Below are 27,059 nucleotides of genomic sequence, written 5' to 3'. Positions count from 1 at the left end.
AGTAAATTTCTTTTTACCTCTTAAATTTAAAATTATTATTTATAATTTATGTAATTTTTAAAATTCTTGTTTTAGTTTACAGATGATTAATAATATATATAAAAGTGACATTAAAATAATTATATATTATGTACTAAGTTTATTGTAATGTTTTCATAATAAAGATAATTAGTAGTATTTTTTTATGTATATCAGATACGAAAGAAAACAAACCAAGAGGATTAAGAGCAAACGTGGGTTACGCCCATCATATCAGCTAACAAATAGGAAAGATCTAAGAGCAATTTCAATGGAAATTCTTTGGCCCATGAAGTAACTCAAGCCTCGGTTTCTTATCATTGGAGGACTCTGACATGGCAACATGAGTTGCCTGAAGAAGAGAGAGAGTTGTTTCCTCAAACAACCGTCCCTTAATCCTTACCAGATTTTAAACAGATCTTATTGAACATATTTGGGAACGTTTCAGAAATAATAAATAATAATGATGAAAATTAATTTCGTATAATGTTTATGTATTTACTTTTGTTTTATTTTATTTTTAATATCTACTTATTGTGTATTTTTCTCGTATTTTTTTTATTGTAGTTGTTGGGGCTACTCGAAAACCAGGGAAATCGAAAGATATACTTATGAAGCTAATTGAAAGATGGAGGAGGATGAACACCTATCTGGAACGTATTAGGAGTTTTATATATTCATGTTAGAAATATAGTCGAAAAACTTTGAAGCATATATAAAACTTCTCGAAAAATTGAGATTAACCCCTGTCAATAATAGTTGATTTGAGATCGAAGATAATTATTTCGAGTTGAACAATGCTCGAGACTTGGTGAAGTTGTGTGAGTACTGATGACCATACAAAGACAGTTAGCGTCCAAGTCGAGAAGTTAGTATACGCGAAGAACGGTTATGAGAAGTTACACTTTAGAAGCCACCTAATGAGCATAGTGGGTAGCGGTTATCTCATAGTGGCCTACGTGCACTAACATTTGAGTGAGTTAACCGTCATTGATTCACTCTATAAAATCAAGAAGCCTGCATTGTCACAGGGTCGGAAAACTCATACTTGAACCAAATTCTGAAGCATTCTCTGCCTGCACACATGGCTTCTATGCGAGGAATCATTTTTGGGTATGACCACTTCTCGGCCACTTTTCTTTCGCTTTTAGGAGTAGGATTAGCCTAGTTCTTTTAGTTATTTCTGTTAATCACGTAGTTATAGCACTTTGATATGGTAATTCTAGAACAGTATGCAAGTTGAACCATGATTTGTATTGGAAATATATGTATTGTTCATTCTGTTCGTATCATTATTTGCGTGCATGGACGTTACTTACTGGTAACCATTGAAGAATATTTGGAAACAAGTAATTATTAAAATCATCCACTCCGTCTTTGTTCTTAGTAAAGTTATAAACACACTGACATACCTAAATTGAAACCGTTATAGTGCTAGTTCGAATAAAAAGGATCCATAAAACGAATTTCCACCGTAAACAGTAGTACAATTATCCTTTTTAATAAAAATTTAAATTTGGTTCATAAATAATTAGAAAAAAAATTTTAAAAGTTGAATTTTTTAAAGTTTCTTATCATTAGAATAAATTTGTGTTTGAGTTGCTTAATACTGACATAGCACACTAATAATCATTTTTTTTATTTTTCAATGTATGAAGCAACTCAAATGAGTTGCTTCCATTTGAGATGTCTAGGAACACTCATTCCAAGCTAACAAGTTATCTTCATGAATTGCTCCATATTTAACCGGTCAGTCAGCACATGAATTCCCTTAATGTAAAGTGTCACAAAATCACAATTAGTAGTATAAGAATTAGGATTTAATTTTTTTAAATTTGAAGAACTCAAAATAAATTTATCTTAAATTAAATATATTTAATTCTTAATTATTTTATCGAATCCATGACATGTGGCATCGATCGATACCTTATACTAACGAAGACTCGGTGTATGTTTGTAAATCATGTTTATCGTCTTAAATGCGGGAATTTGATTGAATCCCAATATGTGGATCTTATTTATATTTCGTGTGAGACTTGACCTTGTGTTGTTCACGTTCCTTTTTCATTCTTAAACCAAAGACAAGTCCAAGAGTTTTTCCTTTGGTTTGGTGCAAGTTTGTTTACATTTTGTGCTTCGAAACAAAGTGGCCTGATACCTTTTCTGACTATCTTGTTTGTGGTTAAATGATGCATGTAAAGTGATATAGCGACACAAGTGGTGGGGTTCTCTCACAAACATGGGAGAGGGTAATGTTAAACAGTCTTTGTTGGAGAGGAAGTACTATGAGGACTGCCCTGGTTGCAAAGTGGATCAAGCCAAAGAGTTGAGTGAGGGACAAGGTGTATCCGTTAGAAATCTTTTGATCATATGGATGGTGGTGCTTTGTGCTGGTACGCGTTTAACTCCATTTTGAGTATTTTCACTTTTGGAAAAGTTGCTTGTTCCAGTTCTACCGTTTTGGGACTTTTGGGGTGTTTGTGTGACTGCCATGTTTATTAAGGCTACTGTTCTAACTAAATGCTTATTGAGTGTTTGGTTGAGCAGTCACCAAACTGATTTTGAATGAATCTGATTTTTGTTAAAATTGATTGTGAAGTGAAGTACTTGCTAATGAAATATATATATTTTTTATTCAAAAACAAGAACTACCTTATGTTGTTTCAAGTAAATATCAATTCTTTAGCATGAGACTAAACATATGAATATATTATATCTAAAATCACATTAGTTGTTATTTCAATTATATCAACATTATTTTTGATGATCTAATATGAATTGTACTTAGGTTCCTTAACTTGTGGTGTCAGGGTCCTTTCTCATGAGAATCATCTGATGTTTTTGCCTGCTCTTAGGTGCTTTTGCATCAGACGAACAAAGTTGGCCTACAGGAGTTGCTAAAGTAGCTCAAAGTTCAGGGAGTTTGGCATAAAAATTGGATCCAAACTTCAGAACTGAAACTGAATATAAAACTGAGATGTTACCTAAACAGTTAACCTTTTCAGCTAAAACAGCAATACTAGTCTTTTTTAAGTTGTATGCTTCCTAACCTCGGTTCATCCCCTTTCTTTTCTTGGAGAAAATAAGAAAAAGGGCCACCCCTTAGTGGTGACTGGTGACTGATTGAATTGATGTGATTATTTAAGCTTTCTCTTGAATGTCCGAAATTGTGTACCATAGCTCAAAAAGCAGTGATGAGTAGTGTGGGAGAATTAAAATTAAATGCTAAAATGTTTTATGGAATTTTCAATTTTAATATTTTGAAAGGAAAATCAGTGTTTGATTCCATGTTTTACCAGTTGGCATTTTTATGTCTTTCTCAATCAGTTGAAACTACTTTGCCAGTTTGTTCTTTCTGATGTCCCTTTATTTTATCCTGTGCAGCACTGCCTATATCATCTCTCTTTCCATTCCTCTATTTTATGGTGAGTTTAACTATCTATTGGGGTTTACTATTGTTACCTTTTCACTTGATCTATACTATGATTTTGTGACATTGTTGGAAGTTGTCTGAACACAATTCTTGGAAATTTTATTCACTGTTTAATCATCATTTTTTTTATATATAATATATATAATTGGCTCCATAGTCCATAGTCCATAATGTTGGTTTACTGTACTTGGATAAACTCATACTTTAGATCTTTATTCCAGTCACAAAAGGAATTTTAAATGGTTGAAAAAGAAAGTCCTTTCGCTGTAGCAGGTTCCCACTATAACCAAGTCAAATTAGTTTTATGTTTGTTGGAATGCCCATGGCCATGGATTACATACAGAACGAAGAGATGTATTTGAGATATTTTGAATGGGAGATTTTTAATTTAGAAAGAAATTGCTATTAATGGAAAGTATATCTTATTGCAACATCAATTTATTCTTCAGTATACAATTAGTTTTCCTAAATAATAATAATAATTTTGCCGTGGGACTGATAATTGCAACCTGTTATATGTGCCAAAGTCAAATTTTAACTGCTTGTTGCTCTCCCTTCTGCTTTGTCCTTCGTTATGAAATACTCAAGAAATCAAATCTTTGATTAATGTTTAACTTTGTGCTGATGCACTTAATATACATCATCAATAATGCGAGATTTATTTTCAGGTAAGGGATTTTCATATTGCAAAAACAGAAGCTGATATAAGTTCTTATGCTGGTTATGTAGGTAATATTGCTTCTAGTATTTCCATTGTTTGAAGTCTTTAATAGTTCATGTAAATTCTTTATTAGCAATACCTGTATGATAAAAAAATGTTGTAGGTTCTGCATTCATGCTTGGAAGATGTTTGACATCTGTAATGTGGGGAATTGTAGCTGACCGCTTTGGTCGAAAGCCTGTTATAGTTATAGGTATTATCACAGTGTAAGTTTACCTGTCAATGAATTGAATTCGTTCTTTAAATTATGCTATGCAGCTTCCCATAATTATCAATTCTTACTTGATTTCAGTGTCATTTTCAACACACTATTTGGCCTTAGTACTAGTTTTTGGATGGCTGTTATCATGAGATTTCTTCTAGGAAGTTTAAATGGTTTGCTTGGACCAGTGAAGGTATCATATTTTTCACTCCTAATTGTTAGGACATTCATGTTTAATCCCCCAGTACCAGGACACAAATTTTGGATGTGTGTGCACTTGGATATATAACTTGTTCAAACCCATTCAAACTTCGATTTGTACATCTATTTTCCTAACAGGCCTATGCCACTGAACTTTTTCGAGAAGAACACCAAGCTCTAGGACTGTCAACTGTAAGCATCACCAACTCTTTTATACTATTAGTTCTTAAAACTACATTTGTGCAATAATAATTGAAAGTATGGTTTTCTTTTAGGTCAGTGCAGCTTGGGGCATAGGTTTAATCATCGGCCCAGCATTGGGAGGCTATTTGGCTCAAGTAATATCAATATTCTTTGCTATCTGAAGTATAAGATGAATCTTGCAGAAACCTTTGAATTTTGTTTTCTCATAAGATGATTTTTTTTTTTTTTTTTTTAAATTGAAAGACGCCTGGCTGTTAAAAAGGTTAATGCCAGAAATTCTGTATTTAATTGAGGATTAAAATCTTTTGAAAAAATCCATCTGCCTTACAAAAAAAATTGTCTTTTGCATGTTTTTCACATTTTGCATTGTTAAGTACATTGGGATAATATACATGAAGTCATAGGTTTTAACCTCATTGCAATCATTGTACACAAGAAAAAAGTACATAAGTTTCTTTGAGAGAGTGCATGCATGCGGGGGCCGGGGTTTATGGCCAACATTTATGTGCACATTTGTCACTTGTTTCTTTAATACTTTGTGAATTTTTCATTGTATAGCCAGTAGAGAAGTACCCACATATATTTCCAAAGGATTCGTTTTGGGATAAGTAAGTGGACTTCTCCTGCTTTTGATTTTATAAAATTTAAGGATTCAATTTTCCACTTGTCTTTGTCTTTCTATCGTTATTCCTTTAATGATGTGCTGATTTTCCTTTTCCAAAACAAATCATTCTGCAGGTTTCCATACTTCTTGCCCAACTTTATAATATCTGCAATTGCATTTGTAGTAGCTATTGGCTGTATCTGGATTCCGGTATCTATCTTACATTCTTACATATCTGTTTGTTGACTAAAGTTGTTTTTATCTTCTTTACATTGTGGATTTTACTTTTAACATTTTTATGATGACATTTTATAATGTAAAACCATTTTTATATGATTTTTTTCAGCTCAACTCTGCTTTGTTTTCACTGTGTCTATTGTCTGGTGTGTCTCCCACCACATAAATACAATTGTTTAAAATACATGCAGGAAACACTTCACAATCACAATTGTAGCAATGCATCCATAGATGATGCCAAAGCTTTAGAAAATGGAAGCAGAGGGGCTGGCACAGTTAAGATAATCCAAAAGAATGAAAACCTCCTCCTGAACTGGCCCTTAATGTCATCTATCATTGTTTATTGTGTTTTTGCACTTCATGATATTGCTTATCAAGAGGTATGATTCCTAGTTAGGCTAAAAATGGATTATGCACCTCTTTTAATAAATTGAATTTTCCTTCATTTATCCATGCATTTTTAAGTGAACAACATTCATTCATCATGCTTTCTTTAGGTTTTCTCATTATGGGCTGTGAGTCCTCAAAGGCTGGGGGGTTTGAACTTTACAACTGATGATGTTGGTAATGTTCTTTCAATATCAGGTGCATCTCTAGAACCAACAATAGATGCTTATTAACGTTGGGCATACATGTTTCCTTCCTAATTTTCCCTCCCTAAAGATTGCTCATAAATTTTATGCATTTACACAAGGCCATATGGTAGCTTCCTGAGAGGGTTTTTCTCAAGTCTTGGTGATCAATGAATTTTATAGACTTGGGTTTCCAAACTTTGGTGGAATGTTTGGACAAGTCGGGGTCATGGCCATAATTTTGAGAATGAGTTTCTTGACCTAGGATCATATTCTGAATGTGGCTTTGTAACTTAACATATGTATATTTTGATATCAAATGCTGTAGACATCTGGAATATAATCTTAATCATATTTTCTAGTTACCACACTTCAAGATGCAATTACTTTGACAAAAATGTTCTTTTATCTTCATAAAAAAGGAAGCATGAATAATAGGAAAGTTTGCATTATAATCAGTTTGGAACAATATTGAATAATACAATACCATTTGAACTATATTGAAGTTATTCCTTTAGTTCTATACGTTTATCAAGATTGCTTGTACTTTGGGTTTGATAGTGACAAAGATGTAGAAAAAATTTACATTTAATGTTGATCTCTGTATTCCTATTGTATAATAGATATTTTGTAGAATTACTGACTTCTTAAATGTTAAGGTCTTGCACTTATCATTTACCAACTTACCATATACCCATCTGTGGAAAAAGCTAGTGGACCCATTGGTATTGGTCGCATCTCAGGGGTTAGTTCTAGCCTACTTGTGGCAATTATTGCATTCAGCATTTCTTTTATTGTTATTTGAAATATGTTCTGTTACTTTGGTCCATATGCAGATGCTAGCAATACCACTTTTGCAAAGTTACCCCTTCATAGCTTTGTTGTCAGGCTTTGCACTGTACGTAGTCTTAAGTATTGCATCAATTTTGAAGAATATTCTATCAGTAAGTGCATCTTTTTATTTATTTAGCCAAATATTAGTGTTTTTGAGGGTTTAAAATTGAATTGGATTCAATAAACCTCATGATATCAGTTTAATTGATTCAGAAAAGTTCTTTATGCTACAAAATTTGACTGGTTATACTCTTTTTTATCGGATTTAGGTGACCATTAATACTGGTTTGTTCCTTCTACAAAACCGAGCAGTGGTAATTTTTTTGGATAATTCCATTGTCTTTTGTTCCTATAAATAGTTAAGACTAGTTATTGATGATGACATGTTGATTTGGAAAACAGGAACAACACCAAAGGGGGGCCGCTAATGGCATTTCTATGACAGGCATGTCTCTATTCAAAGCTATTGGCCCTGCTACAGGTGGTGCAATGTGAGTGTTCCTATAATTTCTTCAGATTTTGTTCAACTTACCTGTCAGTTCAAAAATGTCAATGTAGACATCTAAAAGGGATAAATATTTCATACGATAATTGCTATAACACTTGCATATTAATGTACAGGTATTTTCATTTACGATCTATAATAGGATAGATTAATCAAATTCATTTGTGCCTGAAACTTCATGCTAAGAAGTGTTTGACCACATACTGTCTGACTACATATATGATAGTTAAAAATTATCTCCAATTTTCTTATATGACCATGGTCAATGCAGATTAACTTGGTCACAAAAGCGGATGGATGCTTCATTCCTCCCAGGTATGATGCTCAAGTAATTTGTTTGTGCTGGTTCTAACGTTTAATATATGGCAGATGGGAACCTTTTCTCTAATTTTAGTCTATAGTTGTGAAAAAGATGGAAGCAGAGTTATTTTCTGTTATTGATTCAATGAGATAGTACCTCAAATATATAATGTCATACGATAAAGTTAAAAACATAGCAAAAATTGTTGGAAGTTGAGATTTTTCCACTGTTCTAATTAAATATTTTAAAATCTCTACAATTTTCTGTTTTGCTTGTAAGTTTGGTTAAAGATTGCTTATATTCAGAAAAACTAAGTTGTGCATGCAAGTAATGTTTACTTGTTAGCTTAGTCATATTTTGTTGTCTGCTTTATCCAGTCAAGCGTTAGTCAGATTTAGTATTTAAGCACTTGTTGTAAATACTTTTAACGTGTACAAAACTGAGTTCATAAGTCAAATATATTAGATTAGTTTTTGCCCCTTTTGTATGTGTGATGTTACAGATTTTCTAATCTATACCTCTATTTTTGTTTAGTCATACACATTTATTTTTCATGTTCTGTTTTCAACAAAAACAATCCTAATAAAAAGGAATACAAAAACTGCCTAATTACTTTTTAAATAAATCCCCTGATTTAATGATTTCATGTTGACTTTCCTTATATATTTACAACTAATCATTACATATTTACTATTCAATATTCCCTCTTACAAGTACTGTTCAATACTCCCTCTCAAGATGAGGAATAGATGTCATCAATTCCCAGCTTGATGATATATAAGATGACAAAAACATGATATGTTCAGCCCCTTTGTAAGAATATAAGCTAATTGTTGTTGTGATGAAACATAGAACACATACACTAGGCCTTCCTCCGACTTTTCTTTAATGAAATTTTTATCAATTTCATTATTCTTGGTCTTATCATGCTTCATTGTTGATTGTTGAGTTCTTATCATAGCTTCATTGTACCCTTCAATCTGATTCTTAAATATTTAGAATAATTTTCAGCCGTAGTATTTCGCATAGTCCTTGAACAATTGCTCTAAGTTCAGATTTTGTTGATGACCTGGCTACTAGGATATGTTTTTTGCTCCCCATGTTTACTAAATTCCCCCTAAGAAAGGTACATATTAACCAGAAGTTGATCTTCTATCTACCAAGGATCCTACTTGGTCAGCATCCGCTTCTAAGGCTAGGGTACTATTCCTCTTGAAGAAAATTCCTTTTAAAGCATTTATATAGATTGCAGGTTAGATTCTCTACAAATTCTGCATAAATTGGCTGATCACACACTCATAGAGTATGCTATACCTAGCCTTGTGTGAGCAAGTTTTATAAGTTTCCCCACCAAACTTTGATACATTTGGTTGTCAACAACTGATTTTTTTTGGGCTTCTCTCGATTTAGTATTTGGGTCAACAAGGGTTGTGACTAGTTTGCATCCAAGCTTCCTAGTTTCTGCTGGTAAATCGTTTACATATTTTTGTTGGATATAAAGATCCCTTGGTTTGAATAAGCGACTTGGCCCACTTTAAAAACGAGCCAACCCAACCCGGCCCACTTTTAATTTTTTAAAAAAAAATTTGGCCCGGCCCGGCCTACCACGGGTTGGTGGGCTATACGGGCCAGCCCACCAGCCCACCAAAAAGTAAAAAAAAAATTATCAACAAAACTTAAAATTTAAAATTAATTATAAATTAACAATAGTCATAAAATTAGCATCATTGATAGTCATAAGTCATGATTCATCATACAAAATTAAATACAAATCATGATAAAAGTCTAAAATAAAATTTTTTTAATATCCCATCATACAAAATTAACTACAAATCATGCTTAAATTTTTGTTGCAAAAAAAAAATGGTGGGTTGGTGGGCTACCCGGCCCACCACGGGTTTAGCCCGGGTGGGACGGGTCAAAGTGGGTTGGGTTGAGATATACCCACCTACTATAAAATTTCAAATTTTTTTGGCCCGGCCCGATCCGTTTTCAAGGTGGGCCGGGTTGACCCACGGGTCCCGACTCACTTTGAGACTCTACTAAATAGGTTAACTTGATGGGCTAATTTGTCCTACCTCACTTTTAACCCATTGAAGTGGGTTAGGCGTGTAGGGTTATTGGATTGAACTACCTAACTCACCTCTATTTTTGGCAGGACCAAGCAAATTGACCTGACAGGTTCAACTTTTTTTGTTACCCCTACTTCAAATCACCTTTTTCTTTTTCATTATTTCATGTTATAATGATGTTGTCAACATAAACTAGGAGTGTAGTTACTCCCTTTGCAATTGTGCATTTAATAAAAAGGTTGTAATCACCTTGACTTTGCTTATACACAAACAATTTCATAGCTTTTTTGAATCTCCTAGACCATGCTCTAGGGGACTATTTTAGTCCGCAAAGAGCCTAGGGTATTCACCTTGCAACCTTTGTCACCTTCAAATTTAGGTGGAATATTCATATAGATTTTCTCAATTAAATCACCATGAAGGAATGCATTAGACACATCATATTAGAGTATTCATCTCTATGTTTAGGGTAAAAGTTTCTTAGTAATTGTTACAATATAAGGTCAAACCGACCTAATCCTAGTCAAAATATCCTTTTCCATTATTCGCCTATCATTTTCATACTTTAATCGGCTAATAGGCTAGCCAACATATAAACCTAGGGTTTGACCGAGACATCGTTTGAGATCATTATGAAACTGATCAATTCATGGTTTCCATGTCATGGGCAATCTCATCGTGCTTTATGTCGGGAATATCCTAACAAACTCTTACATGACCTAACTAACTCTTCATTTCTTTGTCACTATCTAGTTTCTAGATAAACAATATCATACTCAGGTATTTTTACACTCTAAGTTTACCTTGTTACTCTACTAAATCACATGGTGACTTGAGCATTGGAGTGTTTGCAGGTGGTCACCATTGTTGAGCCTACTTGCTTAGTGTAGATTCATTGGAACCTTGCTTCACTAGTCTATTTCATGGTCATTGCTCGAACATTGACATCATATGTGGGAACCTATTATTCCCTTTTTTGTACAAAAGGTGAACACGTGAAGCGAAAAACTACTAGAGAACATTCATATGTCTCTCTCTACACCACCTTTTGTGGAGAGAATGTAAACTTTTGTTACTCTAGAGGGGAACTCCTCCAATCTACATGTATTACCTATATAGGTGTTGTGGTTGGAATACCTCGCCATCATCAATTTGGTGGTGAATTGTTGATCCTTTGGCGAGTGTACAAATATCAACTTGTAATTAGTAGTGAGTATGAGTCATCTCCACATGAACTTGATAGATATTTTGATCAAATTTCACACACAAGCTAATTAAGTAAGAAATTACTATCCATAGTTCTATTAACATAAGACATATTTCATTTTGTAATTTGGAATTCAAACTAATGATAAAATGCAACAAGTAGTAAAATCATATTTAATTCAAACTTCACCAATCAAGATTCAATGTACTCATAATTCTAAAACACATGCTTAACTCATATTTATTCCATCAATGCAATTGAAAATAATATCTAAACATTTCTTCCTTGATATTTAGTTCAACACCTTCATAGATCATTAATCCCTTGCATGATTAATGAAGAAAACTTGCATTAAGTGGGACAATTTAGGCATCTAATGAATTAAATTCCTAGCAATTTTATTCATTAGATGATTCAATTCAATTCTTGATTCAAGAACCATTTTCAAATCAATCCAAGATCATAAATCATGTCACAAACAATCAAGATGAGACAAACATAAGAATAGAAGAGAATCACTGATGAAAGTAAATAGAAACTAAACATATGTATATAGATCAAAAGAAATACTTGAAGTTAATTGATTAAATTTGATCCTAACAAAAAGGAAAGTTAGCGACTCATATTAAGGAGTGCCAACTCAAGATTACAAAATATTACATCACTTGCTTTAGCTTCCACTCTTCAAGATCAAGAACAAGATCAAGAACAACAGGTGTGAGTTCCCTCCTTGCACCAAGCCTAAATTCTAGAGAGAGATAGAGTCTGAGAGTAAAGAGTGTGAGAGATTATCCTCAAATATGAATCTTTTTTCCTTTTATAACAAGAAAAAATGTCTTTTCCTATGCTAAAATTGGCCAGCCAAATAAATTTTCCTAATGAATTTGAGGTTTTTTTTTCTTCTTGAGGTAAGAAATTTGTCCAACCAAATTAATTTCACTAGGAAAATTTATGGCTTTTTCATCCTAAAGTAATAATTTCACCGAGCCACATGAATTTCACCTAGCCACATTATGCTCTAGTTGAAATTTGGAGCTTGTTGCCCAAATTTGGTTGGACCATAGAAATTTGGCCTGGCCAATTTTTCATCTTTTTGTTTATTCTTATTTTGGTTTCAAAATGTGATCTTGTTGCATTCCTCTCCCGAGTCTTGTTTTTTCCACTTGATTTAGTTTGCACCTTGTACAAAAATATAATTGGGATAAATTAGCTAAATAGTTACAAATATAAAAAATAATTTATTATTTATATTACTTACAAAAGTTAACTAATTTTGAGGTTTAAACAAAGAAAAAAGCTTGGAAAAACTAGATGTCTTCTTTTAAATAACCAATTCAAGTAAATTTGACATCTAACATGAATTCATCCACATTGCCCCCTCTAGAGATGTCCCTTGCTAAATTTGTTGCACTCCTTCAACAACAACGAGAAACTATGGATCAACATAGGTGTCTAATTGTAGAGTTGCAAGCAGAGCAAGAGAGGCTCTGCTCCTCCTTTTGTGACCCTTTTTACCCCACATATCATAATATTTGAAATAAATAAAACTAAATCAAGAAGTTTATCATAATGAAAATTCACTATGTTCAACATAGAAAGTATCTCATTTTAACAAAATAAAATCAACTAATATCCAAAGAAAATATAATACATTAAATTAACCATTATCTAAAAACATAACTAAAATCAACACAAATTCTAAGTAAGTCCCGATGTCACATTCTATCGAAACATAAACCCAACTATAAGAATTAGGCCTCACCAGCAACATCCTTAATCTCATGATGTAAATCACTTGCAAGAACATTCAATAAAGACATACACAAAACAAGGGAATTGAGAAAAATCTCACTTTGACTCACGGTGTAAAATATAATTGGATAGCCAAACATAAGCAAAAAGACAAAGATATAAATCTATTGATACAGATTAATTGATACAACAAAATAAAATTTGACTGATAATACATAAATCATATAACAAATACAAGTCATGATCATATAAATTCACTTGTATACATATACATATGATGTAATGGACACAGATTTCAAAGTGCATATACATATAACACCAATCAAATCAACTATCAACTATTGCTTGAAGGCTCAACTATTGCCCGAAGACTCAATTGTTATGCGTATGATGCATGTTACCCAAGAATCAATGCCTTATCATATTACAACAATTCACACAATTGTGCATCAATTCTCTTTTCAATTCATAATCACATTGCAACTAAACCTTGCTTAGACTTCTCATGACATGAGCCTCACAAAATCCATACACATCAACTATATCAATACTAGAGCATATCAATCAATTTCTATATAGCTCAAAATTGTGTTAACAACATACTCACATACCACAACTAGTTATCAACATTACTTTGAAGAATGATTACACATGTTCATAGTTCAAACAAAACAATTGCACAACATCATTTGATACAGCTTAAGATAGAATCATTATGAAATTGTCTAATCATATGTTAAGACATTAACCATAGTCACTAAGAAATTAACATCACTAAGCATTTAAATCAATAACTTAACTAGTCATGCAACCTCATGAATATCACACATTAAGTCCTTAGACATCATTATCACCAAAATACCTTAAATCATTAACAATTAACTTACATCATAAATTATTTATACTTGTTTTCTCCTATGATTTATATTTCCTAAATATTGATATAGTTACCTCAAACCATTTGTAAGATCAAACACTTAAAGGGTAAAACAATTCCTCATTACCATTCACAAACTACATTTTCACAACTTAATTTTCTAAGACCTCATATAGTCCAAAAACCATATCTAAAGCTATACATATGTTATCAAGTTGATATTAATTTTATTAGAAATTTAAGACAATTATCTACAACTTCTATGTTGATCTCAAGAGCTAATTATGCCATTCACGCAAAATTGCTATGTTTCAACCTAAATTTGTTAGCTTGACATTCGTTCAGTAATTTGATCATAACTTGAGTTTTAGACATCTTTTTTTGTTTATTCTAACGACATTTGAAAGCTAACATCTAGAACTACAATTCTTATGAAGGTCAAAAACCTAATTCTTAGAATACCGCACTCGACGTGGTGATTATTGCGCTCAGTGTGAAGATGACCACAACCTCTCTATCACACTTGTGCCTTGCGTGACTAAGGTCACGCTGGATGCCAAAACTTGTAGGGACAATATCAAATGGCATCCGATGCAGGCCATTTGACTTTTGGCACAATATCAGTTCATAGGAGACTTATGGACTGTGCGAAAGTTGTACAATAAGAATCAAAAAATCAAAAATTTCAATTCAATCAGTAAAAATCACGATTAAAGCTTAATACTACCATATTATATCATCAATTACTCAAATTCAACCTCAATTTCACATTCTAATTAATTACATGTCCCTATTAACTACTCACACAATAACCATTTAGGATTCCCATAAGAACTTACAAGCAATCCAAACTTCACAATTATGGGTTCAATCACGAAATTGGAGACATATACAACTATGTAACATAAAAAAAAATAATAAGAAATCATATAAAAGACCAAAAAAGATTAATGTAATTAATTGTGAAAACCCCCTTCATAGAATACAAGCAATAGAGAAGAGGTTGAAGGCCAATTTCACAACCCAACATACATCTCACACCCAAAGCGAGACTACTCACTTCTGCTTACCTTGATGAGCACTAGAAGATGGACGTGGATCTCCAAAATGTTCTCCTACAAGCTCTGGTTTTCCCAAGCCTTCATAGCGTAAACACGTGATAAGAAAGACCGAAAAACATAAAATATAACTATTCAAAAACCTCTCTTTTTAAAATTCACCTCTCTTTTAACCCAACAGCTAAACATTTTAACCCTAATTACAAAACTCTTTTGTCACTTAATAAAATAAATAAATCAATTATTAAAATAAGCTCAATTAATTAGAACAAAATACAATAATAGTAATTAATAATATATGTATATATATAATATTAAATTGGCATAAAGCACATTTCTTTAATAAATATTATATAAAATAATTTTTACAAATATTTATATAATTATTTAAAGTTTAATTTTTTTTATAAAATCTATTTAATTAATTAAAATAATTGTAAGAAAATAACCTTAATATAAATATAAAAATAAATAATAATTAAACAATTATTTTAGTAGAAAATTCGGGATGCTTCACTTTCATACAAACTCCACCATGTCATGGCCTCTCTAATATTTTTGTCTCTTAGTATGTATCTCCTTTCCGTCCTAGCTCCACCACATTCACATCATGACTAGCATCTTCAGTTGCTCGCTCTCTTTCATGAAGTCTTCCCCAATCAACATGATAATGAGAAAAATCTCATTTACTTAGCCCTTTTCCTAATAAGTTGTTCATCAGTTTCTAGGTGCCAAAACAACTCCAATAGCTTCCTGCAATGGAGTTATACGACGAATCTTTCGACCCAAATGATCATCTAGCTGCATTCGAGTCAACTCTATCTTATAAAGGATCGAGCCACGAGACCATGGAGCTTTCAAGCTTTTCCTCTTTTGCTCAAGCACATATTGTTGTCAAGTAGTTCCAGTCTCTAGAATCAAAGTCGGTTGACACAGGCCATCTTAATTATAAGAGAAATTTTGCGTTGTTTTTTGTCACAACCAAGGCAAGGCCAACCTCAAAAGGATTTAACAAGGGGCGAATTAGCCTTTGAGAGAGTATATAACACATTACAACCAAGAAGCCAAGATCTTCCTTCTTGTCCTTTCTCCCTTGGCCTTTATATTTTGAGGCTTAAGCATAATATCCTACTTTATTGTGCACGAAGCATAGATATTGCTTCTTCTAAGGAAGATGTGCCTATATTAGGAATTTGAATCCGAACTTAGTCAAATTTAGGCTTCAGTCTAGTCATAAAATCATATACACAATCTTTTGCAATGAACTTCTTTTTTAGAGTGTTTGCATTGTCTAATTTTGTGTCATTTTTGTCTTGACTAGAAGACAAGAGATGAGAAAGAAGTCCTCTTCCCTTGAGATAGGTCTCGAGAAATTAGGATAATTTTAAATAGTTCTTTCCATTCAAGCGATGCAGAGCTCAAATACTTTGTAATTATCCAATTATTTTAACTGAGTTGGACTCGTCATTGTGGTTTCTAATTTTACTTTCAACATGGTGATAAGGGGAAACACCCAAAATTTTATAAAACCAATACACGAAGGTTGTGGATTTGCTTTTTGCTAAGATGGAACCATGCAACAATTAAGGTTGTCTTTAGGTAGATCAACAATTAAACAAGGTTCCTTAATGGAAGGACATGGGTACAATGATTAAGGTCACCCTAGGACACGAAAGAGAAAAAGTTCCAACAATTGTGCAAGTGAAAGATGAAATTAAAACTATTTTTTGATATTGATTAAATGAGATTGTATCTCAAATACATATAATGTGATACAATAAAGTAAAAGGAAACAAAATCAATCAAAAAATGATAAATAAAAATGAAAAAAAAAAGTTCCTAATTACTTTCTAAATAAATTCCCTCATTTAAGGGATTTCAGGTTGACTCTCCTAATAATATATTTAGAGGTAATAATCACATTTATTGTTCAATAATAGTTTTTCTTTTAACATTTCAACAACAGTGTATGGTCTGTTAGCCTTCATTCATTAGAAGTAACTTTTAATTTGTGTACACATAAGTTTAGATATATTGCATATATTTCTATTAATCTAATACAAACAAAGGACAAAGAGAAAACCAAATGTAGAACTGAATCACATGTGAATTATCTAACCTCGTGTTTGAGTAGTTTGTCCTGGTAAAATAAACTATTGTCTAACTAGATTATGATGACAATATTTATCAAGAGCATTATTGATTCCTTTGATAGTTGTATTACTAGGATCATACTTACTATTGTACATTAAATTGCAGGCACTCATATGGTCTTCTTTGTCCTGAATATAGTTGAAGGACTTGGACTACTAATGATGTTCAAACCATTCCTTGTTGAAAAAAAGAAAACCCACACAAATCAGTTACACTAATACCAATCTTTTTTGTTCAAGACACATGTAACATATCCCTAAACTGTTGTTTGCTATTGCAGACAGTGATGGTAACTAGGTGCATCAAGTTTGTCATCATGGGGACCAATGATGATTAAAGTCAAATTGGTGGCCCCAGTTCTCTTTGTAACGTGTTATATTACTTTATTGGGTGACTATCTATTTTAACACGTTAACGTAGGGAAGCAAAAGCTTAAAGGGAATTATTCATTATTAGGTTTTTCAAATGAAACTACATTGTCATTCTTTATGCTACTGATTCCAACCATACGAGACCAAGTTTTTCTAGCATTAATTGATGGACCGTTTTACTTTTTCAAGAACCATTGATGTGAAAGTATATGGATGAGCTTGATCTTAATTCATTATAACCAGTGTGATATATTATTTTTAAAATTTTGAAATTGTTATTTCAATTTATGCATTTTACATATTATTTAAGAGCTATAAAACATAAAATTTAGAATAATGATTACAAATAACCGAATTTAAATTTCAAAAATAAAATTTATACAGCACCACATGAGAATATATATATATATATATATATATATATATATATATATATTTTGAGAAATTATCATAATTTAAAATTTAAGTTAAATATTTAATTTAATTAATCTATGTTTTTATTTAATATTTGTAAGTTTCAAAAACCAAAAACTATTATGGCTTTCTTTTACTTTGACCAAGTCTCCAATTTTCTAATTGGTTAGCAATATCCAAGTGCACAACTTACACTTTAAGAGTGGTGTACATCCTTTGTCTTGCATAAAAAGTCTTTAATATTGTGCTTATATATATAGACATTGGTACGCGAAAATAAAAAGATAGAAAGATACACAACAAGTTTATTTATCTCTTTCTCAAAATTATTTTTACTATTAAAATATATTCTTTGGAGCGGTGTTTTTTGCTTTGGGGATATTTCGCTGCACTCGAACGGTAACGAGTTGACGTATCTTGGGAGAGGATCGCACTATAAGACTCAAAATTACTAGTGCAGTAGGGACGTTTTCCTATAAGGATAGTGCTCTGCGTGCTTTAATCCAAGCTACTCTAAACTTATTATTTAATATTTTAATTTACTCTTTGTATTTAATTAGTTGTTACTGATTGTTCTGTTTTAAATTTTATGGTATTCATTGTATTGCTGATATTGGTTTTATTGATAAATCTAAATATTTTTTTTCTTGTGTTCTATTAAACTTATCTTGTAACAATGCGTAGCTGAAGTTGCTTAATCATAGTCGCATCAAGACAATGAAATATATAAGTCCTAAAATATATAAGAACGTACATAAGGTACTTGATAATAAATAAATGTTGAGGATGATGATAGAAATGTGTGTCTCTTTTTCACTTTCCTAATGAGTAAGGAGCTCGGTGCTTGGTGGAAGTTTCATTGGTGCAAAAATTAGTTTTAAAATTAGGATTTTAAGATCAATTAAAAGATAATTCATCTTAAAAGTGACGTGATGATAATTTTGTAAATAATGTGAACATTTTTAAGATTGATTATTCTATGATTGATCTTAAATGATATGTTTGGCACAACTTTTAAGATTGGTTACAAAAGAACTGATATTAAAAATGGTAGATCGATTTTGTTAATATTTGATCTTAAAAGTTGTATTAGACATAACTTTTAAGATTGGTTAGAATTTAATCAATCTTAAAAGTATCGTAATTATGTATGAAATGCTCCCCCTTGGTTGTTATCCCTAGTGTGCACCTCCCTTGCTCAGTCTCCCTTACTTTGCGAACATATAGTCCCTCGCACCTCTGTCGTTCCTTGTCGGTTGTTCTCCCATGAGCGTGCCTCCCTCACATGGTCTCCCTTACTTTGTGAACGCATTCCCTTGTGTCTTTGTCACTCCACGTTAGTCGTTGTCCCTCACATGCACCTCCCTTGCTCAATCTTTCTTGCTCTATGAATGTAACCCCTTGTGCCTTCGTCGCTCCTCGTCGATTGTTCTCCCTCACTAAGTCTCCCTCACACCATGAATGCAACCCCTCGTGCCTCCATCGCTCTCCCTTGGTCATTCTCCCTTATGCATGTCTCCTTCACTCTATGAATGTAGCCTGAACGTGTGTTCTTCATCTCTGGCAGTGTTTTGTTTGAACACAACCTTTGATTAGCCACTGTTGTTCATCTTAAAAATTGATACTTCTAAGATCGATTATGAAACAATCAATTTTAAAAGTTGGACTTTTAAGATCGTCTCTTTTAAGATAGATTCTTTAACCGGTCTTAAAAGTAAGAAATAACCACTCTTAAAATTATTTTTCCTAGTAGTGCTTGTGTATCTTTTTTTCTTAGTTGCAAATGTTATTCCAATGTTTTTAGGTAAGAGGGAGAGTGAGATTGTCTTTACTTATTGCATATATGAGAATTCTAGGTAGTGAGACAATCCTAAAGTCTCTTTAGTTTCTCTCTTGATTAAAAACTGGATGAACGGACTCAAAACTAGTTTAGAATCGATCTAGAAAATTGGATTGAACCAGTATTTTTAATTTTTTTATAAAATATTTAAAATAATTTTATGATAAATAAATAAATATATTTAATAAAAAATTTAAATTAGAATAAATAATGTTATTTTTTTTATTTTTAATAATTTTCTTATAAAGATATAATTTAGTCATTTATATTAATTTATAACTTTTATATCATGATATTTTATATTATAATAATTTAAGATTTTTCTACTCTAAATATGTATTTGTTAATATGTATTGTTATATTTTATGAAAATTTATACTTAAATATTATATTTAGACTTTTACATGCACTTTAAAAAATAAAAATATATAAAATGATGTTTTATTTTAATATTTAATTTTATGAAAATATGATATTATATTTATGTAATATTATTTTGTATTTTTTAACTATTATTATTATTATTATTATTATTATTATTTTATTAATATAGGTTCAACCACGATTAAATCATTGAATCTTGAACCGATGTCTTGATTGGTTTAATGACTGGTTCAATTTTAAAAATATTGGGTAAAACCAACACTTAGGAGTCAACACAGAAGTCATAATTGTCTTAGCTTTCTAATAAAATTAATATCAACTTGATAACATAGATATAACTCTAGATATTGCATTTACACCAAATGATGTCATGGAAGCTTAAGATAAGGAAAGAGTTTTTGTGAGTTATAATGGTGAGTGTTAAGAACTAAGAGCTAAGTGAAAGGAACTTAGCATTATGAGTTGTTACGTGAGTGTTTAAAGAGTAATTCAGATATATAAATGATAAGGGTTAAGGGTTAAGGGTTAAAGTTATGTGTTTGAGATGTATATGGTTATGAACAATATTTGTTATTATATTGAGCCACGTGAAAAAGTTATGTGATTGATATATTAAATGAAGTGTTGCTTGTGTTATGAGTTATGTGTGTTTTATGAGTTATGTGCATGATGCAAGTTAAGACTAAACAATGACTTAGCAATGTGAAATCCATGTTATGCTTGGTCATTTGTGAAGTTTAGACAATTGTCTAATTAGGTGAAAGTTTAGGCTTGAACTAGCAGGGTGATAAGCGTGATATGTGAGTTAGGCATCATTTTGGTGTGTGTGATGTGTTTTGTAGAGAAAAGAGAGATACTAGAAGGAAGGTTAAATAATTTCAATAAAAAACTAAACACCTTTTGAAACAGTAAAATAGTATTAAAGACCTTACAAATGTAGACAAAGTGTCAAGAGAAAAGAACACAACACAAAGTATTTATATACTAGCTAGTTCATCTCAATCACTGAGACTACGTCCAGTTCTTGATCAACCTAATCAAGTTTCACTATCTTTTACAAAGGTACAAGTATTCTTTCATAAGCCACTTTTGGATCAACCTAATTATTCTTTATCTTTGCTTTTCAAGTAACTACCCAAGTATTCTTTGAATAATGAAACCTCTCCAAGCTTCAACAACCAAGTATTTTATAACAATAAAACCTCTCTAGGCTTCAAAAACCAAGTATTCTTTAACAACAAGCCTCTCCAAGCTTCAAGAAATAACACAGATTTAAAGTTGGAAAAACACTTGTTTTATCTTACTATATAATCAATTTAGTATAAAGCTTTTTATAAAAAGAATGAATACAAAATTTTTACAATGATTATTTTCTCTTATTTTTGAATCTTCAAACTTTTTTATATAGGTGCTTCATGAAAATGACCATTTCAAATCCTTGAGCATCTCTCATAGGCTTGCTTCATTGGTCTTTGTATTCCTTATGAGAAAATGTGTCTATTGGTGCATTAATTGCATTTCACCAAATTGTCACTTTTTATCTTATCAAGGAGGTTACTTATCACATTTTTGTTACCAAATGAAAGCAATTTTTGAATATGATAGTCTAGAATGACTTTTTCTGAGATTTCACATGCTTTGAGGGATTTACTTGTCTTTTCTCTAACACAATTCATGTCTTATTTCCTTTTTGAAGTGCGAGAAATGAAGAAGTTTTTTTTTTATTTCTTTCGATCTGTTAAGGAATGTCATAGAATAATATGATTTGATTATCATATATCATAAATGATATATATCAAATGCATTCATCTTATAGACGGTGTAATTTATTAATTTGAGAGACTACACGTTAGCATAACCAATCATCTATATTAATTCATCTTATGGTATGATCTAAAAAACTTTTATCTGAAAAAATGTTTAAGTTTGTTATATTTAAAACCCTGAGGGATCTAAGGTCATTTTTTTATTTAATGTGTTTTAATTCATGCATACATGTATAGTTTGTTTAGAGATAGATGCGAGTCTTTGTGAAAGGGTCTTTATGAACTTTTTCCTTGGTCCCAAGGGTGGGTTTTATTGTGGGAAACTACTTATCTATGAGTGGGATGAGGGAAACCATGAGCAACCATAGTAGCCCAACTAGCTCATGATAAATCTTTATTCTTGAGAGGGTGGACCACGTGTTGGTTACTGATTGTGTGGTAATTATTTTTTTGCTCATGTACTCCTAGACTACTTCATATGCGTGCACTTTGTGCAAATTAAAATTTTTACCACATTCATATTGATAAGACCATAAGAATTCATGTGCTCATGTGTTCAATGGGGAGTGTGTTTGTGCTTGAGATGTGACTTTGTGATGTGCTTTTAGGTACTATATGACTTTCTTGTATATTCTTAACATGTATGAGATATATTCTCACTCCTTTTGTTTTTGCTTGCTTTATTATTTGGAAAAATTGTCATACAACTTAGCATGATCATGTTGAGTAGGATGATATTACAAAAGATAAAGCTTAGGCTTTTATTCATTTTTTGGGTTGCTCTGATAGTTTTGACATCAAGGTTGGGATTAGTTAGACTTTTGTTCTTGTTTATGAACATGTTTCATTATGGTTTGAATAATATGTTTTCTTTGAGGATTTGTAAAGACCATTTTAGTGCCTAAATATCTTTTATTTTGCAACTAATATTCCCTATTTGTTATTAAATGCTTGAGTTTTATTATAGTAAATTTTTGCCTTTCATTATCATAATAATGTTAAAACATTTTGGAGCAAAAGAGTGTCACAGGTTTCCCTACAACACATGAAATATATGGCATAGTGCATTTTTGAAAATAATACTATTTATACTAGATAGGTCATTCAGCCACTGGAAACCAGCAAATCTGAGACCCTCTCAATGCTCTCAATAACTAAAGAACCCCCATGAACATGTGATTATCCCCTTCAGCACCATTGGTAGCCAAAGGGATCGCATGAATAAAATCTTAACCACTCCTTTTGGCATCATTGGTAGTCAAAGGGATTGCTCAAGCAAGTTCAACCCTTCAGCACCCTCGATAGTTGAAGAGTTCATGCAAACAAATTCAACCCCTTCAGTTCGGCACCCTCGGCAGGCGAAGGGTTCACACAAACAAATTCAACCCCTTTCGCACCCTCTTCATTCATAGGGTTCACACAAACAAGTTTAACACCCTCGGCACCCTCGATAGCTAAAGGGTTCACACAAAAAAGTTTTGATTGTCAGTGGTCGATAGGACCAAATAGGATGTGGAGGCTCGTAACTTGAATTATGATTAGAACGATGATGGGCCTTCTCTTTATTCGGGCCCCATGGTGAGTGCTAAAATATACTTCTAAACAGATACTTCTCTTTATCTCTTGTTGATGCTTTCACTCTTTTTTACTCTACGATCCGATTATTTGTCTGCAAGAAGGGGGTGCACCTACAAAAGGCACTATGGCACTCAAGTAAGTTACCTTCTCAATGTATTAAATGCAAAAATAAATAGTGACTTTTACCTTAAGATACGAACTATTTATATTGACCATAGTGATCCCAAATCCCAATGGGTCGTAAGTTAGGATTACCAATTAGGTAATACATTGATAATTTATTCCTTACCAATGATTAACCAATCCGGTATAGGAAAAAGCCGTGAGGGAAAGGTCTAGAGAGACGGTACTCACCTCCCAATCTGATATACGACAGAGCTGTGAGGGAAAGGTCTGGAGAGATGGTACTCACCTCCCAATCCAGTATACGACATAAGCGTGAGGGAAAGGTCTGGAGAGACGGTACTCGCCTCCCAATCCGATATACGACAGAGCCATGAGGGAAAGGTCTGGAGAGATGGTACTCACCTCCCAATCTGGCATACGACATAGGCGTGAGGGAAAGGTCTGGAGAGACGGTAGTCACCTCCCAATCCGGTATACGAAAAAGCCATGAGGGAAGCTGAGCTACGAAAATACTCCCTCTTCAATAAGATACAAATAAAAGAACGCACTATCACAAGAGAAACAATGGAGCATCTACTTGAAGACTGAAGATCAGGTGTACGGTTTGTCAGCCTTGTTACGCAATAGAGTATGCAACTAACACTCAACTGCTCTAAAAGGGCGAGGATACGAGCAAATACACCTATCGAAGGGAAACAATGTAGAAGCGCCAACACCAAAGAGACGAGGAGAAGACCCGAATGAAATGTCTACGTCTTTACTTGCCTTTGGAAAAGCAACACATAGCTATTCCAAAGGACAATTAAAGAGGGGTAGCTGTAGACACCCAATTTCGTCTAGACCAACAAAAGCAATGAAATGGACACCCATTATTAAAGAAAAGGAGCTCCCAAGTATAGAAACAATAGGACACGACATCAGAAGGCCTAAAGCCTAAACAAGCTAGTTTTAGTAGCCCAGAATAGGTTGTTCCAAAATCGGAAGGGGTCGCTCCCAACTTGGAACGGGACGTTCCTAAATTGGAACGAGCTGTTCCAAGTTCCTAAAAAGGCCTAAAACCCTAGTTTGGAATGCACCATTCCAAAATAGGTTGTTATGAGTAAAATTCGAACCTAGAACGGGCCGTTCAAATTTTGGAACGGGCCATTCCAAATTCATATTTTATCCATAACGGACTGGCCCAGAATGATTCCAAATCTGGAATGGGCCATTCTAGTCAGTTTTGACGTCTATAAATAGACAACTCGGGCACTGTTCTCCAGGTCGGGAAATTTCATATAAGACTCCTTTGAGGTCGAAAATTTTCTCTCTCTCCCTCCTATTGTATTTCTTGAGATTTGTGAGGCATATTGTAGTGTGAAAGGTTGCCACAAAGCACCTAAAGATCTCCATATTTGACTATTTAACAGAGCTCGTTTAAGAGGTATTTTAGTCGATTCTCTCTTTTTCTCTATTCCCTTATTTCAAATATTTTTATAATAAAAGCAATCATGTAGACATTTTAGGATTAACCGTGTAATTTAAATTTCAAGCATGTAAATAGCAATTCATAAAGGGGATTAAATATTTAAATTATTAATTCTTACTATGCTAACTTCATCATAAGGGTACCAATTAAGGGCGTTGTAGGGGTGCTTAATACCTTCCCTACACGTAATCGACCCCCGCCCAATTCTGGTTATCAAGGCCATTATTGGATCTTTAAAAGCCTTTTCCTTTTCCAATGTTTTGAGTAAAACATTGGTGGCGACTCCATGAACCTATTTTCAAAACCATTAATTAAGGATTAGTCTGGTCTCCGAGCATTCCTTAATTGATGAGATTTTCAAAAGGATTTCTAAACCATAGGTCGCAAGATCAAAATTTATTGGGTTGTGACAAATATGTTGTGTTCATGTACCTTCAACAAATTGTGCCAAGGTTTCCCTCCCAAGTATCCACTTGGCCAAGGATGTACCTTTCGCAAAATTTTAAACAAGGTTTCCATCCCAAGTACCTATTCGGCCAAAGATGAACCTTCACAAAATTTTAAACAAGGTTTCCCTCCCAAGTGCTCACTCATCCAATGATGTACCATCTGCAAAATTTTAAACAAGTTCCCTTTTCGAGTACCCACTCGGCCAAGGATGTACTTTTGGCAAATTGTAAATAAGGTTTACTTCTCAAACACCCACTCAGCCAAGGATGTACATTCAACAAAATTTTAAACAGGTTTGCCTCCAGAGTACCCACTCTACCAAGGAAGTGCCTCTAGATGTCATGTTAAGTTTCCCTCTTAGGTACTCACTCGGTAAAAGAATGCTCACTCGGTCCAATTGTTAGTAAATATTATCTATCCCAACACGACTCAAACAAGGAGGCATTATACTTTTATCAATTGGCCAAATTTTACCTTAAAACATTTTCAACATATTTTGTTAAAAATAAAAGGACAAAATGAAACATTATTTTCATTCAATATGGGCAATGTCATCCCACCATAAAAAGCTACTTGATTAATAGATCAATGTCGCAACCCGAAAATTTATGATCTCGCGACCTATGGTTTAGACATCCTTTCGAAAGTCTCATCAATTAAGGAATACCCGGACACCAGACTAATCCTTAACTAATGATTTTAAAAATAGGTTCATAAAGTCGCCACCAATGTTTTACTCAAAACATTGGAAAAAGAAAAGGTTTTTAAGGTCCAATAATGGCCTTGATAACCAGAATTGGATTCGGGGGTCGATTACATGTAGAGAAGGTATTAAGCACCCCTACAACGCCCTAAATCGGTACCTATGATGAAATTAACACGATAAGAATTAATAAATTAAATATTGAATCCCCTTTATTAATGTTTATTTACATGCTTAAAATATAAATTAAGCGATTAACCCTAAAATATCTACATAACAAAAAAAAAATAAAGATGAGAAATAAAAGGGAGAGAAGAAGATTGACTGAAATACCTCTTGAACAAGCTTTATTGAATCTTCAAATATGGAGAAGGTGTTTTGTGGCGACCTTTCACACTATAGTATGCCTCACAAATCTCAAGAAATACAATAGAAAGGAGAAAGAAGATAGAGATGCAACACAAATCTCAAGAAATACAATAGAGGGGAGAGATATAGAGAATTTTCGTGTTCAAATGAGTCTTATTCAAAATTTCTCTGGCTGCCATGAGAATTGTGCCCGAGGCTTCTATTTATAGGAATCAGAAGGTGGTAAGAACGACCTGTTCCGGATTCGGAACGACCCGTTCTAGGCCAATCGTTATGTGCAAATTACGCACCTTGGAACGGCCCGTTCCAGAGTGGAAATTAACACAAAGTTGCCCTTTCCAGAACGGCCCGTTCCAAATTTGACTTGTTTAGAATGGTCCGTTTTGGTATTGGAACGACCCGTTCCAGCCTGGGACTCTTTAGGTGTTTTAGTCTTGTTGGAACGACCTGTTCTGATATTGGAACGGCCCGTTCCGGGGGTCAGAACGGCCCGTTCTGATTTTGGAACAGCCCGTTCCGGGCGACTAAAACCACCTTATTTGGCCTTTAGGCATTCTGATGTCCTGTCTTGTTGTTTGCCTACTTCGGAAGCTCCTTCCCTTCATAACGGAGGTCCATTTTCTTGTTTGTGTGCCTCC

At 33.0% G+C, this 27,059-nt stretch overlaps 1 protein-coding gene across 6 annotated transcripts in view; it reads left to right on the top strand.

Moving 5' to 3' along the window:
* Positions 1-1,992: 1,992 nt before the first annotated feature.
* The window catches only part of LOC109815502 (protein ZINC INDUCED FACILITATOR-LIKE 1), an 84,481-nt gene continuing 59,414 nt past the window's right edge, over positions 1,993-27,059 (top strand). The window contains exons 1-18 of one of the 6 annotated variants that reach the window (XM_029274803.2): positions 1,993-2,123; positions 2,220-2,411; positions 3,403-3,443; positions 4,120-4,180; positions 4,276-4,378; positions 4,465-4,567; positions 4,714-4,767; positions 4,851-4,913; positions 5,338-5,387; positions 5,518-5,593; positions 5,812-6,000; positions 6,118-6,205; positions 6,852-6,937; positions 7,029-7,136; positions 7,296-7,340; positions 7,429-7,517; positions 7,803-7,846; positions 17,058-17,441. In XM_029274803.2, coding sequence (XP_029130636.2) covers positions 2,258-2,411; positions 3,403-3,443; positions 4,120-4,180; positions 4,276-4,378; positions 4,465-4,567; positions 4,714-4,767; positions 4,851-4,913; positions 5,338-5,387; positions 5,518-5,593; positions 5,812-6,000; positions 6,118-6,205; positions 6,852-6,937; positions 7,029-7,136; positions 7,296-7,340; positions 7,429-7,517; positions 7,803-7,846; positions 17,058-17,170 — 1,467 coding nt within the window. In that variant the 5' untranslated portion in view covers positions 1,993-2,123; positions 2,220-2,257 and the 3' untranslated portion in view covers positions 17,171-17,441. Of the gene's footprint in view, positions 2,412-2,828; positions 3,055-3,402; positions 3,444-4,119; positions 4,181-4,275; positions 4,379-4,464; positions 4,568-4,713; positions 4,768-4,850; positions 4,914-5,337; positions 5,388-5,517; positions 5,594-5,811; positions 6,001-6,117; positions 6,206-6,851; positions 6,938-7,028; positions 7,137-7,295; positions 7,341-7,428; positions 7,518-7,802; positions 7,847-17,057; positions 17,442-27,059 lie in introns of those variants that run through there. The other 5 variants (XM_029274801.2, XM_020380245.3, XM_020380246.3 and 2 more) reach the window with 5 other exon arrangements.

This window comes from Cajanus cajan, chromosome 8 (genome assembly GCF_000230855.2).
Source record: "Cajanus cajan strain Asha chromosome 8, NIPB_CcT2T_4, whole genome shotgun sequence".
NCBI lineage: Eukaryota > Viridiplantae > Streptophyta > Magnoliopsida > Fabales > Fabaceae > Cajanus > Cajanus cajan.
Note: the sequence above shows the minus strand (reverse complement) of the source record. Positions and strands in the feature narration are given on the sequence as shown.